Here is a 16654-nt window from a genome sequence, read left to right as displayed (position 1 = left end):
ATTGTGGCCCCATCCTACCCCGGGGATCATGACTTTCACAACTTTGAATCAACATTACCTGAGGATGCTTCCACAAAAGTTTCGGCTTTCCTGGCCAAATGGTTCTTGAGAAGAAGATTTTTGAAAATTTCTCCAAATTTTTCATTAATTCCTAATTTTCTCCCCTTGTAAGAGGGCTTGATCCTTAATGTTCACAACTTTGAATTCCTTTAGGCTAAGGATGCTGTGTGCCGAGTCTAGTTGAAATTGGCCCAGTGGTTCTTGAGAAGATGTTGAAAATGTGAAAAGTTTACAGACAGACAGACGGACGACAGACAAAATGTGATCAGAATAGTTCACTTGTGCTTTCAGCTCAGGTGAGCTAAAAAGATATACATGAGGATGCCAACTAGGCTTAAAAGTTATAGATTGTCAACCTTAAAAACACAGTTCACATTTACGTATTTATCGATACAAAAATATTTTAGGTTTACATGCTAGTACAATATTTAACTTAGGAATTTATATTTACATGAGATTAATATATAAACACACAATTTAATTTTTTTATGATTTATTAGAAAGAGTAAAATGACAACATCGTCCCTAACATGGCGGTCTTATGTTAGGAACTACCCGACCACCGACGACCCACCTGTGGACGACGGGTGTACCTGTACCAAAAACAGAAAAGGAGAGTCACATATTGCTTCTGTTTATGTCTTAAATCTATGAGTAGCACACATAGAGAGAGAGAGAGAGAGAGAGAGAGAGAGAGAGAGAGAGAGAGAGAGAGAGAGAGAGAGAGAGAGAGAGAGAGAGAGAGAGAGAGAGAGAGAGAGAATTACCGCCGAGAGAAAAGAAGCAAACTCTGCCTCTGTAACGCTGTGATCTCCTAATGTCAAAGAACATACAGTTTATGTATTTGTAACTAAACAAAACAACAGAGAAGAACATAAAGAAAAAATGTGCACCCCCTCCATGAAAAAAAGGATCAGCGTAAAGCGTCTAATCGAAGAAATATTTTTGTTTTTCTATTATTTTTCTATTATTGTTTACATTCAAGAACGCAAGTTTTCATTTTCTTTTTAAAGATAAGCTTGTTTTATCAGAGCACAGCCATTGTAAAAATACTGAAGTTGTAATTCATTGGCGGTGTTTTATTTTCTTTTAATACTAGGAGATTATCAGATGGACCTTACCATGAGCGTCCATTGCTCTAAAATTAAAGTCTATGTCTGTCTGTGTGAGGCAACCGTCTTGGTCTAAATCTAGATGGTCAAAGAAAATTCCGGAAACGTGTGGGTTGTCATGGTAATCGTGACTCCATTGCTTGACAAACTCTTGCTTTTCTGCGCAACCATCCCCTTTTAAAATACAATACATTTACAAAATAAGTGCTGTATCTCTTGTCAAATCTTTTTTGGTAATCAGTAACGCAGATTTTGAATATGAGGTTTATTTTTTATCTTGAAATATTGAATCATCACTGGTCGGTTTTATCTTCAGTTTTATCTTCAGTCATCAAAGAGCGGAAAGGGACATGACATAGCAATAATGTGAGTTCGTGGAAAAGATTACATTCCAGTATAGAATAAACCAGGCCTCACCGTCACCAACTTTCCTCAAGTCTGAGTTTTGTCCTCAAATTCATGCACTTTTCCTACAACGATTTGAAATGAGGACTGAGTTGAGTGCTGCAAAAAGTTTGGTGGCGGCGGGGCCAGATCATATAATGTAAACCTGACAGTGATTGGTTGCAGAGATCCACGTGCACGTTCTTGTACGCAGCGGATAACGGCCAGTTTAATCAACATCAATCAAAAAAGCATAGAACGGACAAGAGACAGTTGTATAGCGCTGACACAGATCGAATTATGACACCGATCAATGTCAGTTTGACTGACCATGAACAATTGATTAAATCACTGACATTTGCCTGATCTATAAATGCTAAAGTATCTGACACTTTGTCAGTGGTTAGTTTGGTGGCGGCGGGGCCAGATCATATAATGTAAACCTGACAGTGATTGGTTGCAGAGATCCACGTGCACGTTCTTGTACGCAGCGGATAACGGCCAGTTTAATCGACATCAATCAAAAAAGCATAGAACGGACAAGAGACAGTTGTATAGCGCTGACACAGATCGAATTATGACACCGATCAATGTCAGTTTGACTGACCATGAACAATTGATTAAATCACTGACATTTGCCTGATCTATAAATGCTAAAGTATCTGACACTTTGTCAGTGGTTAGCTTTACAAACACAAATCTGATATCATCAGAACACTGACAGCCTCACTGACCGTTGATTTGAGATTTATGTCAGCGATCTCAATATATCTGTTATCTATTTATTGCAACGATCTATGTCCTTTGTCATAGTCAGAAGAATTATCTGGAAGTTGTTTTATGCTTTGACCTATATCAATAGTATGCTGGCAGTCCATGTTTTAATTTGTGTCGACATAACTATCATTGTAATGATTCATACAATAAGAGAGGAGACAAATTATCAACGATAGTGGTTCAAGCATTAAACGGAAACGGACTTGAATGTAAAAAAACCAGGTAAATAATTGTACAGGTAAAAGGTATGGTACTAGTATATAGCACTCAGTTGTCAATACTTCTAGTTTCCTTACACTTATGTCTGAAAGAGATAAAAAAAAAATTAGATGGATGAATGAAAGGTACTCCGAAGTATTGTCACTCACCGTCGTGATCAAACCTTGTGATCAGGGAGTTGTAGATCTCCGTCAGGGTCAAGTTACCGTCATGGTCTTGGTCCACATTGGCGGCCACAAGGCGGGCTATGTCGGTAAAGCTCAGTCCCCCCGTCCCTCCGCCGGGTCCAGCCCTGAAAGACACAACACAGGAGACCGGTGTAGAGGAGAAATAGGATTCAGAGAGGCCGTGAATCAGCAGTGAAAGAATACGTACCCGAGGACCACAGAAATAGAAGAGATGGCTATGATCGTCTTTAGAGCTGTCGTCATTTTGTTGAAGTGTGCCACCTTTTACTTAATAGTGCAAAACAAGATAAGCGCCCACTGAGTCGAATACTTGCACATTTCTTACAGTTTCGTGTACTAGTGCCTGTAGCTGCAAGATAAAGAAACATAATAGTATGGATCATACAGTACAATAGTTCTGTTCTATATATTCATATCGTTCAAATATCATCTAAGGCAATGACTGACAGTGTTTTTACCCTACATCAGGTCTATGCCCTGTTCTATTTCTTTATATTTTTCCTACTCAACAGTCAATAATAATGAACCATACTGGATGTAATTAATTTAAAGTTGATTAGTAATAAATGATCCCAATCAAAGAACATAGAGTCCGTCGTTGAAACACAATGTCTCAAGAAGATTGTACCTCCTGCAGCGTAAACGTAACATCACCATCAAAAGTAATTTCATTAGAGGCTGGGTCCCTCTTTCGGGTCAAACTTATGGATCACAATTGTACAAAAAGGGGAGAAGAGACGGACAACACCATGCTATAAGTAATCTTGGTATCGAAGATTACTTTGAATTGAACTGGTGAAACATTGTTGCTAGTGATCTTGTCCATGTAGGGTATTTGAATATAGTGCAATACTTTCTTTCTTTTTCTTTCTATTCTAAATTATAAGATAACTAAGCACCAATAATAAATAGAGGAGTGCATGAACGTTAATTACAATATCTTCCCTGTATTTATTTTATCATGGCCATTTGATCACGATCGTATTATGACGACTATTCACTTTGTTGTTGTCACAGATTAGTACAGAAACACTTCCGTAAGCTTGACTAGGGCAGCTGTTATCCAATCTAAGTTCATCTATTGAATTTATCTGCTGAAGTAATCTTTTCCACGAACTCACATTATTGCAATGTAATGTCCCTTTCCGCTCTTTGCTGACCCAATAATCCAAGATAAAAATAAACCTCATATTCAAAATCTGCGTTACTGATTACCAAATAGGATTTGACAAGAGATACAGCCGAAAAAAAATATGTTACAAAATTATAATTATTTGAAATCCTGTCGATTTAGAAATAGTAAGAGAAAACATACGCACGCATCACAAGCAATGATGAAACGAACGAATTTAACATTTTTCTGAAAATGATTTATTCTATGATGTTCAAACCCCTTTAAACGTAGGAAAACACTTCATGTATCATTCTTTTATTAAAAAAAATATGAAGCTGAATTATGACTGTAGACGATGTAGAGCGACGGAAAATTGAATTTCCCTTGCCTAGAAAGTCTCAAATATATTCAATGTGTTGAGGATTACGTTTACTCAGAATGAATAAAAATTCCATTAATGATAATGAAAAACCATTTAGATCTTTTATTGTAGTGTTATTTTTAACTTTCAAAAGATAGGTTAATGACCTACTTTTTGAGATGATGGCCATTAAATATATTTTGAAAATTTAAGAAAAATCCCTAAACATTTTACACTATGTCTGAGATTTTCTTAATTTTGAAAATAATACAAATTGATAAACCTTTTTTTAAAATGAAATAGTTTATGAATGGCAATGACACTCAACAGATACAAAACACTTATTTTTCATTGACAAGTTTTATAAATATTCCAGTCCGAATTTTCTCTATCAGTTTTTAAATCTCTACCCATTTTTGATTCAATTTAACAATCAAGAGACCCATAGGCCACATCGCTCACCTGAACAAAAATAGGCATGATAAAATCAGCTTAATGGAGTTAAATACAAAATATCTTGACAATGTGGTTTAATACATGTAGATCCTGTATGAATAAAAATCCATTCCTCCCTGGATATTCTTTTAATCAAGTCCCTTTTCTAACAGGATGATTTTATAGGCATATCACATGTTGAACACTGCAGTTCTCAAACAGATCCTAAACAATTGTTTACATACGGGATATAAGCCTTCATCAAACTCTGAAACCCTTGTGAGGCCCAAGAATTGTCAAGGGGCCAAAGCCTAGACCATTTTAAAGAAACAGCAATATGTAAAATTGCTTCTATATAAATAAAACCATAAAAACTAGTAATAACATTCAGTTTTTGTGAATAATTAAAATGTTTCCCTTTGTACACCTGGATCCCCGATGTGGTCCAACCCTACTCCTAATGGTTTTGATTTTCACGAATTTGAATCTACACTATCTGAAGTTGCTTTCGCTAAAGTTACAGCATTTCTAAGCAAACGGTTTTTTATAGATATTTTTCTATATATTCCTATGTAAAAATTTGTCCCCCGTTGTGATCCCATCCTACCCCTGGAGATCATGATTTATACAAATTTGAATCTTCACTACCTGATGATGCTTCTACACAAGTTTCATCTTTCCTTGCTGATTGGTTTCTGAGAAGGAGATTTTTAAAGATAGTGTATATATATTCCTACGTAAAAATTGGAGCCCCATTGTAGCCCCACCCTACCCCTGAAATCAGGATTTTCACAACTGTGAATCTACACTACATGAGAATGCTTTCACACAAGTTTCAGCTTTCCTGGCCAAATGGTTCGTTAGAAGATTTTTAAAGATTTAACTCTATAAATTGCAATGTAAAAATTTGACCCCTCATCATTGTGGCTCCAACTTACCCTGATGGTCATTGTTTTCACAACTTAAAATATACACTACCTGAGAATGCTTTAACATAACTTGCAGCTTTCGTGGCCAAATGGTTCTGGAGAAGAACATTTTTAAAGATTAATCCTATATATTTTATGTAAAAATTCGACCCCACATTGTGGCCCTATCATAACCCCGGGAGTCATGATTTTCACAACTTTGAATATACACTACCTGAGGATGCTTCCATATAAGTTTCAGCTTTCCTGGCTAATTGGTTTCTGAGAAGACGATTTTTCAAAATTTATTCTATATATTCCTGGGAACAATCTCTTTGCCTATGGTTGTTTTGTGCTATGCATATGTTTGGTTCAAATTGGCTTAGTGGTTCTGATGAAGTTGTTGAAAATGTAAAACGTAAGTACAGACGGACAGACGGACGACAGACAAAATGTAATCAGAATAGCTCACTGGAGCTTTCTGCTAAGGTGAGCTAAAAAGAATTATAATACTAAAACATTTATAGTTTCAAACTAATTTAATTGACCTTATTCTGCCATTTTAAAATTCATGAGGTCAATAATCAAAATTTTGAGATATGATGTCTTTTATCGTTTTTAAGCATTTTTCAATATTATTGTAGTGTGTGCTATACCTATCTTAATGAAACAGTGAGATAATACTAACAGAATTCATGCAAAATTATGTTAATTAACAAATTAAATCTTAACTTTTAAGATTAAAGTACTACCAAAAAATATTTCAATAAAAAAAAAAAATAAAAAAAAAAAATAGTCTGAATTTCCTCTGTTTTGCTAACTGCCTAATTTTTTTTCAGACTAATTCCATAATATAGTCGAAATATCGAATGTTATGTTAATAATAATTCATTTATTAATACTTTTTGTGTTTAGAACAAATTTTACTCATAAAATTGAATTTTTGACAATCAAGATTTGAGAGCTCAAACCCTGCTTCAGTTTCTTTTTATTCCCAGAAACTTTCTGTATCCGAGATTTGACTCAAAACTCATTTCGCAACAGAACAAATTTCACACCGAGAATGTTCACATGAATGATTAGATACATAATATCATTATCATCAAATTTCATTCAACGAAACTAAGGAAGTTTTTCACTTGCTTCTCGTGCATCATGAATAGAAATTAATGAGGACAGACATGTTTAACTGCGTAACAATCAATATTTCCTTATGTAGACTATCGCCATAGTTTGGCATTTATTGGACGCCGGGATAAAAATATCTAAACCACAACTGTCATATTATACCCCTCATTTAAACCAGAGATGACATTAACTGTATATCATGTCAATAACATCTTTAAAAATTAGAATTAAATATGCGATCTCCAAAGTTTGAGGTTATGCTTCATAGCTTTTGTACGAATTTGACATAATCGTCATTATGTAACGAACAATTACATCATCAAATACAATTATATTCGTCTACGCCTTTGCTTTCATACAAATCTTAAATAGTATACAGAAATAGAACGTGTGTTCTGAGTATAAACTATATGAAATATTCATCAATCTTTAAAAATATCTTCGAAATTTTTTATCAAACTAGATGTAGACATGTTATTGATGTTTTCTTGAGCATCCAATTTTATATCGAAAAGAATGTCTACGAAAAGTCTTCATTACAAACTATGAACAATTTATAAAATTTACACATTTTGATGCTGTAAAATATAACAACCACATCAAATATCAGCCTAATTGTTTCAACATAGCCACCTTCGAATCAAAGTTATAAAGTGATTCCAGGTTACAAGGTGAGTGTACCACAGTTAATGTAATCTGACATATCAGGACCAATTTTGGAGGAACCAGACAAAGAACGGACAGAGGAGGATCCTGGCAACTGTCCGTCGTGACTGACGTCAAAGTATTCGTCAGATCCGTCTCCGTCCAAATGGCTGTCTGGTCTTAAATTGTTCCGAGTATATGGCAAATTATTATCGTTCACATATAGCTCTTCATTCTGTGTCCGGGTTTTAGATGGTGATGATAATGATGATGGTGATTTTGGTTTCAAAACGACTGTTTCAAGTGCTGGTTGTGGTTGTTTTAGTTTAATGGTCTTGTCGCTTTTTCTTTGTTCTGAATTGACATGTGAAAGTTCCTTTGTATCATATGGTCTTGATGATGAATAGAGATCTATCGTTTCTTTATAAACTGATCCCATGTTCGCCCCGTCAACAGGATTTCTATCAAACTCTTTGACGTTTCTCTGACGATTGATCCCCAATGAGTGCCAGTTGAAATGGATACGTTCTTGATCGTTCTGTGAAGAGTCATTTGATGCGAGTCCGGGACAAGGAGACGGCTCTACGACAGTAGTTATGCTATCTGTGTAATAATGAGATAAGTTTTGATAATTAACCCTGAGGTTTAAGTGGTTGTAAACATCAGATGATGTCACGACGCTCAGGTCATGTACTGATGGCGGACGCTGGGCTCCGACATTAGATTCAGTCTCAATGCCTGTGGAGTATATTTTTAACAGAGAAAACTTTATTGAACTTATTTGGTAATGAGAAATTAGAGTGATTTATACTTCTTTAGAACTAAAATTCAAACCTGATTAACAATTATATGTTTACCTTTACATCTCAAAACTGTTGCACATCGTAACCTTAAAGCATACATCAAAGTACAATGAAATTAGAGTTATGTATATCAATTTTTTGATTCAACATTTCATAATGGCTTAAATTTTAAAGTAACGATACCTGACAGAAAGCATGGTCATGAACAGAAGGGTGATGACTGATATCGAGAAAAGAATGACCATATCTAAAAGAAATTTAGTGTTTGTAGTAACTTCTACCGATACATTGTATGGAGTCTAATATTCAAATTTAAACTTTATATTTAAACTCTCAGATGAAAATTACAAAAACAAACTGTAAACAGTCAATCTTATAACAAAAATCAACAAGGAAAGCGAATGTTTTAAGATCAATTCTATGTAAGAATCAAAATTCGGTGGCCACGCATAGTCACGGATTTTCTTCATACTTGACAATTTGATAAACTTTGGTGAGTAAAAAAGCCTAACACCATTTGTTGTTGTTATGTGGTCCCGTTGCCATGGTAACCGAGGGTAAAGATGTAAAAATGGCATTTTAATGCTTATTTGAGAACATATTGTGAGTAATGTGCTGAACTTGGGGTTTCCAGGGTAGAATATATTATTAAAAATAGTTGTCATTTTTCAAAAGAAAGAAAAAAATTCATGGAGAAACGCATATTTATTGACCGTTTCCATGGTTACTAAGCAGACATTTTAAAATCTGTTTTCTTCATCTAATTTAAAAAAAAAGTGCAAATTTTGGATTTTTTGGTAAACACTATTATGAATGTGCAATTAAAATTTTAAATATGAAAATTGAGAACCGTTGCTATGGTAACAAGCTAAAAAATAAGGAAAATATTATATTTTTAGGCATCTTTGAATGGATATTTTTCAATTATAATGAATAAATATATAAAATCAAATGGTGAGAAAAAATAAAGTATGTCCTTAACTTTAATGACACTGGAAAAAATCTGAATTTTTCTAAAAATAACTACTGTTGCTATGGACTTTTCAAAAAGTAAGAATTTCTGTGTGATTTTTTACGCAACTTAATTTTCCATAGCAACAGCACTTCTCTGTTGCATAACAATGGTTTTTGTCGTGTATAATAAAAATTTAGATATATTTTTATAAGTTTCAACTAAAACAATTGCAAATAAATTCTAAAATCAGAAATGAAAGCATATCAAAATAATCTTCAATTTCTCAGTTTTTCTTAATTTTTGGCCTTGTTGCCATAGCAACGGATGTCAATTTTCATGATAAAATATATATTGTATGGACATTGATATGGATGTAAAAATTTAACAGTTTTCCATTTGGGCTTATTAAAAAATCGCAGAAAACTGATTTCAAAAATCTGTAACGTTTCCATGGTAACATTTTAAAAGTATTGGTTTCTCCATCATTTTTCTTATATAATTAAATAGTTGAAAATAGGACAAAGGCTGTTTCATGTCTTTGATAGTTTACATTAGTGGGCAAAACCTTCTAATATGGCTTCAAAGTATGTAAGTTTTGCTATTTTCCAATCTTTAGCCTCGATTACCATGGCAACGGTTACCCCCAGCAACCAACTTTTAGTGGTTTTTTGCTTTTTACACCTAGGTGTGTCCATGTATGAAATATAAGGAAAATTGGTGACTATGCGTGGCCAGACCATTTTATAAATCATTGATTCTTACATAGAATTGATCTTAAATAATAAAATGGATGATCTTATTGTTTGTTACGTTTGATTGTGTAATTCACGTAATCATCTTCAGTAGATCTTGACAAAAAGTATTTATTAAAACCTAGACTAGTATTGCTCACAGTAATTGGACTGATGAACTGTTGCCTTGGTCAATGTTTCAGTCACTGTCGGTTCTGTCAATGCAAAAATTACTATAAGTTGAATACTTGATGAAACATTCACTGTGTATGTTGATAGACGTTTCTACCAATGATTCATACAAAAAATAAATAAAACCCAAAAAGAAAAAAAAATCAATAACCAAACAAGACAAAACTATAATTGTTCATTGTTTGTGTTGGAAAACTTTACCTGGATCTGTACATTTAACACTTGTTGAGTTACACAGACACCCTTTCGTTGGGTCACAGAACTTGTCCGGTGGGCAATGACATCGTCTATTACACTGACGTCCAAAATATCCAGGTACACAGGGTATGGAGCAGTTCTCACCTGTGGTGCCTGGTTCACACTCTACATTCATAGTTATAACACTCCATTAGTTTCAAATGTAGAGTATTATAAAACATAAAAAAAACATGTAAAGGCGCATTAAAGGGAAATGGACACGATTTGACTTAAAATTTTCAAATTTTAATTTTCCATTGTCTACGGCGGCGTGGAAGGGCCAGATGAAAATTTTTTTTTATCTTATTCGTTCGGACGAATTAGCTATTTGTTCGGACGAATAAGTTATTTGTTCGGACGAATTAGGATTTGTTCGGACGAATTAGGATTCGTTCGGACAAATAAGTTATTTGTTCAGACAAATAAGTTATTTGTTCAGACAAATAAGTTATTTGTTCGGACGTGTTAAGATTTGTTCGGACAAACTAGGATTTGTTCGGACGTATTAAGATTTGTTCGGACGAACTAGGATTTTTTCGGACAAATAAGTTATTTGTTTGGACGAATTAGGATTTGTTCGGATGAATAAGTTTTTTGTTCGGACGCATTAAGATTTGTTCGGACAAATAAGTTATTTGTTCGGACGATTTAGGATTTGTTCGGACGAATAAGGATTTGTTCAGACGAATTAGATATTTGTTCGGACGAATTAGGATTTGTTCGGACGAATTATGATTTGTTCGGACGAATAAGTTATTAATAGTGGTCAAGTATGAGAGAGAGAGAGAGAGAGTGAGAGAGAGAGAGATAGAGAGAGATGTCATAATCATGGATACATAAATGTGAAAAGTCTAATCAGTTTTACATGATCATGCGCGGATCCAGAAAAATTTACCGGGGTGGTGGTGGTGGGGGGGGGGGGGGGGGGTCTGATAGATAGTTTTGTTTGCGGGGTGGGGGTCCAAGGCTCCCCGACCACCCCTGCTCTAGATCCGGATGTTGGGTTATTTTGCTGACTTTATATTATAAAGTATAAGTAAAAATTAGTTTGTTTTATAAGTCACCTAAGTAATTGTGCGATTATTACAATTCCATGAAGCATATCAGTTACATGTATATATAGTATAAAGTTAAGGCGAAAGATAATTTCGTATGTCCAGTGTCCCAAGTAAAAAGAAGAATGACTACATTTTCAATATAAACATCGACAATCGCTTATAGTTAGCAAAGAAAAAACCTGCGCTGCCTAGTGTTGGCATACGTCTATACGCGGATCTAGAGCCGGGATGGTCGGGGGGCCTTGCACCCCCACCCCGCAAACAAAACTATCTATCAGACCACCCACCACACCCACCACCCCGGTAAATTTTTCTGGATCCGCGCATGATCATGTAAAACTGATTAGACTTTTCACATTTACATGTATGTATCCATGATTATGATATATATATATATATATATATATATATATATATATATATATATATATATATATATATATATATATATATATATATATATATATATATATATATATATATGTATATATATATATATATATATATATATATATATATATATATATATATATATATATATATATATATATATATATATCTCATACATGTACCACTATTAATAACTTATTTGTCCGAACAAATATGTAATTCGGCTGAACAAATCCTAATTCGTCCGAACAAATAAGATATTTGTCCGAACAAATATCTAATTCGTCCGAACAAATCCTAAATCGTCCGAACAAATCCTAATTTGTCCGAACAATTAACTTATTCGTCCGAACAAATAAGTAATTCGTCCGAACAAATCCTAACTCGTCCGAACAAATATCTAATTCGTCCGAACAAATCGTAATTCGTCCGAACAAATAACTTATTCGTCCGAACAAATCGTAATTCGTCCGAACAAATCCTAATTCGTCCGAACAAATAACTTATTGTCCGAACAAATAACTTATTTGTCCGAACAAATAACTTATCTATCTGAAGAAATATGTAATTCGTCCGAACAAATCCTAATTCGTCCGAACAAATAACTTATTCGTCCGAACAAATACTAATTCGTCCGAACAAATACTAATTCGTCCGAACAAATAACTTATTCGTCCGAACAAATAACTTATTTGTCCGAACAAATAACTTATCTATCTGAAGAAATATGTAATTCGTCCGAACAAATCCTAATTCGTCCGAACAAATAACTTATTCGTCCGAACAAATACTAATTCGTCCGAACAAATACTAATTCGTCCGAACAAATAACTTATTCGTCCGAACAAATCGTAATTCGTCCGAACAAATAACTTATTTGTCCGAACAAAGAAGAATTTTTTATTTTTTCATCTGGCCCTTCCACGCCGCCGTAATTTTCAATGTTTATATTGATAAATAAAGAAGTTTATAACGCTATGTCAAAATTTGAAAGTCAAATATCAAGATACAGAGTTCATAATTCTTTGTTTTGTAAACATTTAAATCATTTAAAATGACATGTAAACCATTTTGTACATAAACTTTAAAAAAAAAATTATGACCTTAAATTGTGTTCAAGTCCAATGCATGAATATTTATTTATATTAAAATAAAAATAACCTACACTACTAGGCAGCTTTAACGAGAGCTATCAGAAAAAACCTTGCAAACCTATAATCAAATTATTACTTGATTTGAATCACCACAGTGACAATTTACATCAAAACATACGGGCTCATTGGGTTTCTGATCATTACCAAGGTATTACTTAAATGAAACAAACTATAAAAAAAGCTCCAATGGAGAATGCAGACTTATGAATTTAGTATTGTAATTCATTTTAAAATACTAGGACAATGATCTATTTCATGTTAATTAATTAACTTAAAACATACGTAAATGATCTTGTATCTAAATACCATCAATAAAGAATGGGCAATATGGGTAATCTGATTATTTTGTTTTTATTCTCAATTTTTGAGCCTATAAAAGTTTGACCACTGGTCCGATTGTATTAATGGCTGATAATACTTACCTATACATTTATCCTGACTCAGATAAAACCCAGTGCAACATTTGACATAAGGGCTAAAACAAAACATTACAAGATAACGTTTAAACGCTTGTATGAATGGCAAGATTATTGACATTACCATGTGTGTTCAAATAATATATTAAAACAATTCGAAATAAATTTAAAATCAGTGTCGCATTAAAATTCTATTTAGTCAGGAAAATTGCTTACCTGTTAGGAACCATGCAGACATTCGACCCACCAATATTTTGACAGACAACCATGGAAATGTTCAAATAATGTATTAAAAAAATCCATAATAGTTTTACCATGATACTAGTAAATGTTGATTATGATAGGAACGTACTAATAAGATGACAGGAAAATACCGATTTATTGCTACATTTTTATTTTCATGGATCTACATTTTGTGAATTTCATTTTCCTCGAGTTGTTCCTGTGTAATAATATATCTTCATTTTTAAACTATGAATTTTGTTATCTAATTATAATCAAACACGATGTTTTCCAAACGTTATGCATCAAGTTAACAACTGTTCAAATACATGATTAGGTACTTCCTATGTTACATTGCGTTTTGAGAAATTTGGTTAATTTAAAATTAAACGAAAGTACTTGCATATTTAGACTTTAATCATTGCATGCATTATCAAAATGCGCCAATATCGTCCAAGAGTTTTAATATACCAATTCAGACGTTATCCTTTAGAAGTTTATTTATGATAATTATTGAAACATGATAATTATGTTTTTCTGGTACGTCACCACTGGATCTGTCTAATAGACGTTTTACAGAAGTAAAAGGGTTATGTCATCCTCATAAGTTCTTATAAAGTTCATCTTTTGGGTATAAACGTTTGTAAAAAAGAGTTTACGCATTAACTCAAATTTAATGAAAATTTTGCTACATATATATATGCTATATATAAAAAAAAACCTTTCAACTTTTTTCATCTCTGTAGTATTTTCTTAAATTTTACAGAGGGAATGTATATCAACATTATGCAAGTGCTTTAAAGGACACAATGTATTATTTTGGATAGAAATATGATAGAAATATGAAGGATATTGAAGGAAATCTTAAAGATCTCATCAATTTGAACGACGTAATGGTGAATTGAATATAATTTTGTGTGTCCCTTTCACGTTTAAGGTAGTTCAAAACAGATAAGCTAAATTCTTCCTATAATTCAATTTTTCTGAAAATTTTATATTTTTTTCTTTGCAATAAAATCTTTCAATACATAAAATTTGAAAAAAATCCGACCTCACAATTTTTGCCCACATTGCCTCAAACCTACCATTGGAACCTCCTTTCAGTGGAGTGTAAAACGAAATAGTCATTGTTATAATTTCCTATGCCATAAAATTATTTTTCAAGATATTACAAATAATTATGCTGCTTAAAGATACTGAAATAAATTCTAACTGGTAACTTAAGATAATTTTTCATGCGATATAATGTAAAACTATTGCTTGTGAATACTCTTTTAAGACGAAAATTTGCAGCACTTAACGGTATCTAAAAAGAAAATCTATCATTCAAATTTGAATAAAATTTAATAGTATGATTGTGTTGACCCTGTAATTAAAATATATCAAAATAAAGAAAATTTAACGATTGGTTTTAGATTAATTAAGGTTTAATGTTTGAAATAAAGCCTAAACACTGGTGGTGGTTGTGTCCAAATTTCAGGTCTTTACTATGAACAGATTGCATAAAAATCATATGAACACCATCCAAATGTATGTTTCAAAATATTCGAAATACGTTGTATCCTAAATTTATTTGACCTTGAGTAATTGATGGGTAGGATTTATATTTCATTCTTAAGATAATGGACTGAAATTAATTTTTACATAATATTAAGTCATCATTTTGTGTATTTGAGAAAATATTTCAAATAAATAATTTCAGGGGTAAATACCTTTCATCTAAACATTTAATCCATATAATGTAAAAATTCAACACTTTTTCAACAACGCATACACGTATTTTCTTTGCTACAAAGACAATACACGGAACGTATTCTATCGTAAAACCGGGTCCGTAGGACATAAATATATATTTTTATCATTTATCGATAAAACATTCTATATTTTACATCTTCACTCTCTTAAGAAATATATTGTGAATTTTATGCATGAAATCAAATATTTTATTTGCCATCACGAAGACAAAAGTAAGTACTAAGTAGATATGTATATTTGTTATTTTATAATTTCTCTCATTAAAAAATCACATAAATATATATGAACAGAATATATAGCAATTAAATTTCCAATGAAAATTTACACGTAATTGTATTATCGTTTCTGAGTTTATTAATGCAAATATGATATTGTGGAAACATAAACTAAAGATTTCCGATTTATCGGTATTAAAGCCCAAAAATTCGAGTCTATTATTTTAATATAGTAGTAAAGATAAAAAAAAACCCCGTAAATTTAAGCTGATAACTCATAAAGTACCAATACATTAACTAAAGAAATTAGAATAGACGAAAAAGATTTCGATTTTCCAAAAATTTTCAACCACTCTTTCAAAGGTTCAAAGTTTTTCTTCAAAAATCTTCAGCGGACTGATGGTTCTGGCCATTTTTAGACTGTATTGATCTATTTTCTATGAAGAGGTCCGTATCAGAATGAAGGAAAATACCCAAATTTAAAAGGTAAGTTATTTGGTTTTTTTTTCTTACACATCATAATTTTTAGCATAACAGTTCATTTATTAAGGTCAGAGGACACGTTCTTCGAGCATCTTTGGTATCTCCTCGTAATAAAGAGTTCAAATAAGAATTATTATTTTTATAATGATTTTTTATAATGATATAAATTTACTTGTGCATGGTTATATGCCTAGATGGTCGAGTGGTTAGAGCCGTGGTCGCTCTCTGCCATGAGCGTAGGCTCTAGAGGTTGTGAGTTCAAAGCCCGGCCCAATATAGTGAATTTCCCTGTGCTGTATTATAATTTTGAATCAGCAATTCATGTGTATTTTCAAGAAGATTACATAGGAAATTGCATTCTCTAGTATTTTGCAGAAATTTCTGGTAAGTTATCCTAATATTTTGCAAGAAAGCTCGTCGGAGTAGTAGTAAACCATTAACAAATTCCTTGAAAATGTTATATAAAATTGAGGAACGTGTCGTCTGACCTTAAAGTTCCGGAAGATTTGATGGTTAATTTCATGACCATTAACCTTTTAAGAAAAACAGACCTCTCTAGGTTTCTTATTGTCCATTGTCCAATTTTTATCCCTCATATATTTACTTAATTGTACCAAAAGAATGTACATCGACACAATGTAAGTGATATTAAAAAGACAAAGGGTATACATTAGAAAAGACATAATAAGGGAACTGGACAGGCAACCTTCTA

At 32.7% G+C, this 16654-nt stretch overlaps 2 protein-coding genes across 2 annotated transcripts; both read right to left on the bottom strand.

The window, feature by feature from the left end:
* Positions 1–536: 536 nt before the first annotated feature.
* On the bottom strand, positions 537–3518 carry LOC105342238 (uncharacterized). The gene is made up of 6 exons (XM_034481227.2): positions 3369–3518; positions 2928–3089; positions 2702–2844; positions 1182–1346; positions 828–874; positions 537–653 (listed from the first exon to the last, which is right to left on the bottom strand). The coding sequence occupies exons 2-6, from the start codon at positions 2981–2983 to the stop codon at positions 612–614; spliced, it is 453 nt and encodes a 150-aa protein (XP_034337118.1). The 5' UTR covers positions 2984–3089; positions 3369–3518; the 3' UTR covers positions 537–611.
* A 2851-nt stretch (positions 3519–6369) lies between these two features.
* Positions 6370–13831, bottom strand: LOC117692658 (uncharacterized). The gene is made up of 7 exons (XM_066077812.1): positions 13484–13831; positions 13274–13326; positions 10214–10375; positions 9982–10035; positions 8318–8381; positions 8189–8220; positions 6370–8069 (listed from the first exon to the last, which is right to left on the bottom strand). The coding sequence occupies exons 1-7, from the start codon at positions 13582–13584 to the stop codon at positions 7351–7353; spliced, it is 1185 nt and encodes a 394-aa protein (XP_065933884.1). The 5' UTR covers positions 13585–13831; the 3' UTR covers positions 6370–7350.
* Between the last annotated feature and the right edge of the window lie 2823 nt (positions 13832–16654).

This window comes from Magallana gigas, chromosome 3 (assembly GCF_963853765.1).
Source record: "Magallana gigas chromosome 3, xbMagGiga1.1, whole genome shotgun sequence".
In the NCBI taxonomy this organism is placed as follows: domain Eukaryota; kingdom Metazoa; phylum Mollusca; class Bivalvia; order Ostreida; family Ostreidae; genus Magallana; species Magallana gigas.
The sequence above is the reverse complement of the archived record's forward strand: the minus strand, read 5'-3'. Positions and strand labels throughout refer to the sequence as shown.

Coding starts and splice junctions, on each gene's coding strand:
- LOC105342238 (XM_034481227.2), bottom strand. CDS start 2,983: ATGACGACAGCTCTAAAGACGATCATAGCCATCTCTTCTATTTCTGTG. Junction 1,347..2,701: donor CACAAGGTTTGATCACGACG/GTGAGTGACAAT, acceptor GTATTTTAAAAG/GGGATGGTTGCGCAGAAAAG. Junction 654..827: donor TTGCTTCTTTTCTCTCGGCG/GTAATTCTCTCT, acceptor TTTTTGGTACAG/GTACACCCGTCGTCCACAGG.
- LOC117692658 (XM_066077812.1), bottom strand. CDS start 13,584: ATGGTAAAACTATTATGGATTTTTTTAATACATTATTTGAACATTTCC. Junction 10,036..10,213: donor TGTTAAATGTACAGATCCAG/GTAAAGTTTTCC, acceptor TTGCATTGACAG/AACCGACAGTGACTGAAACA. Junction 8,221..8,317: donor ATGACCATGCTTTCTGTCAG/GTATCGTTACTT, acceptor GTATGCTTTAAG/GTTACGATGTGCAACAGTTT.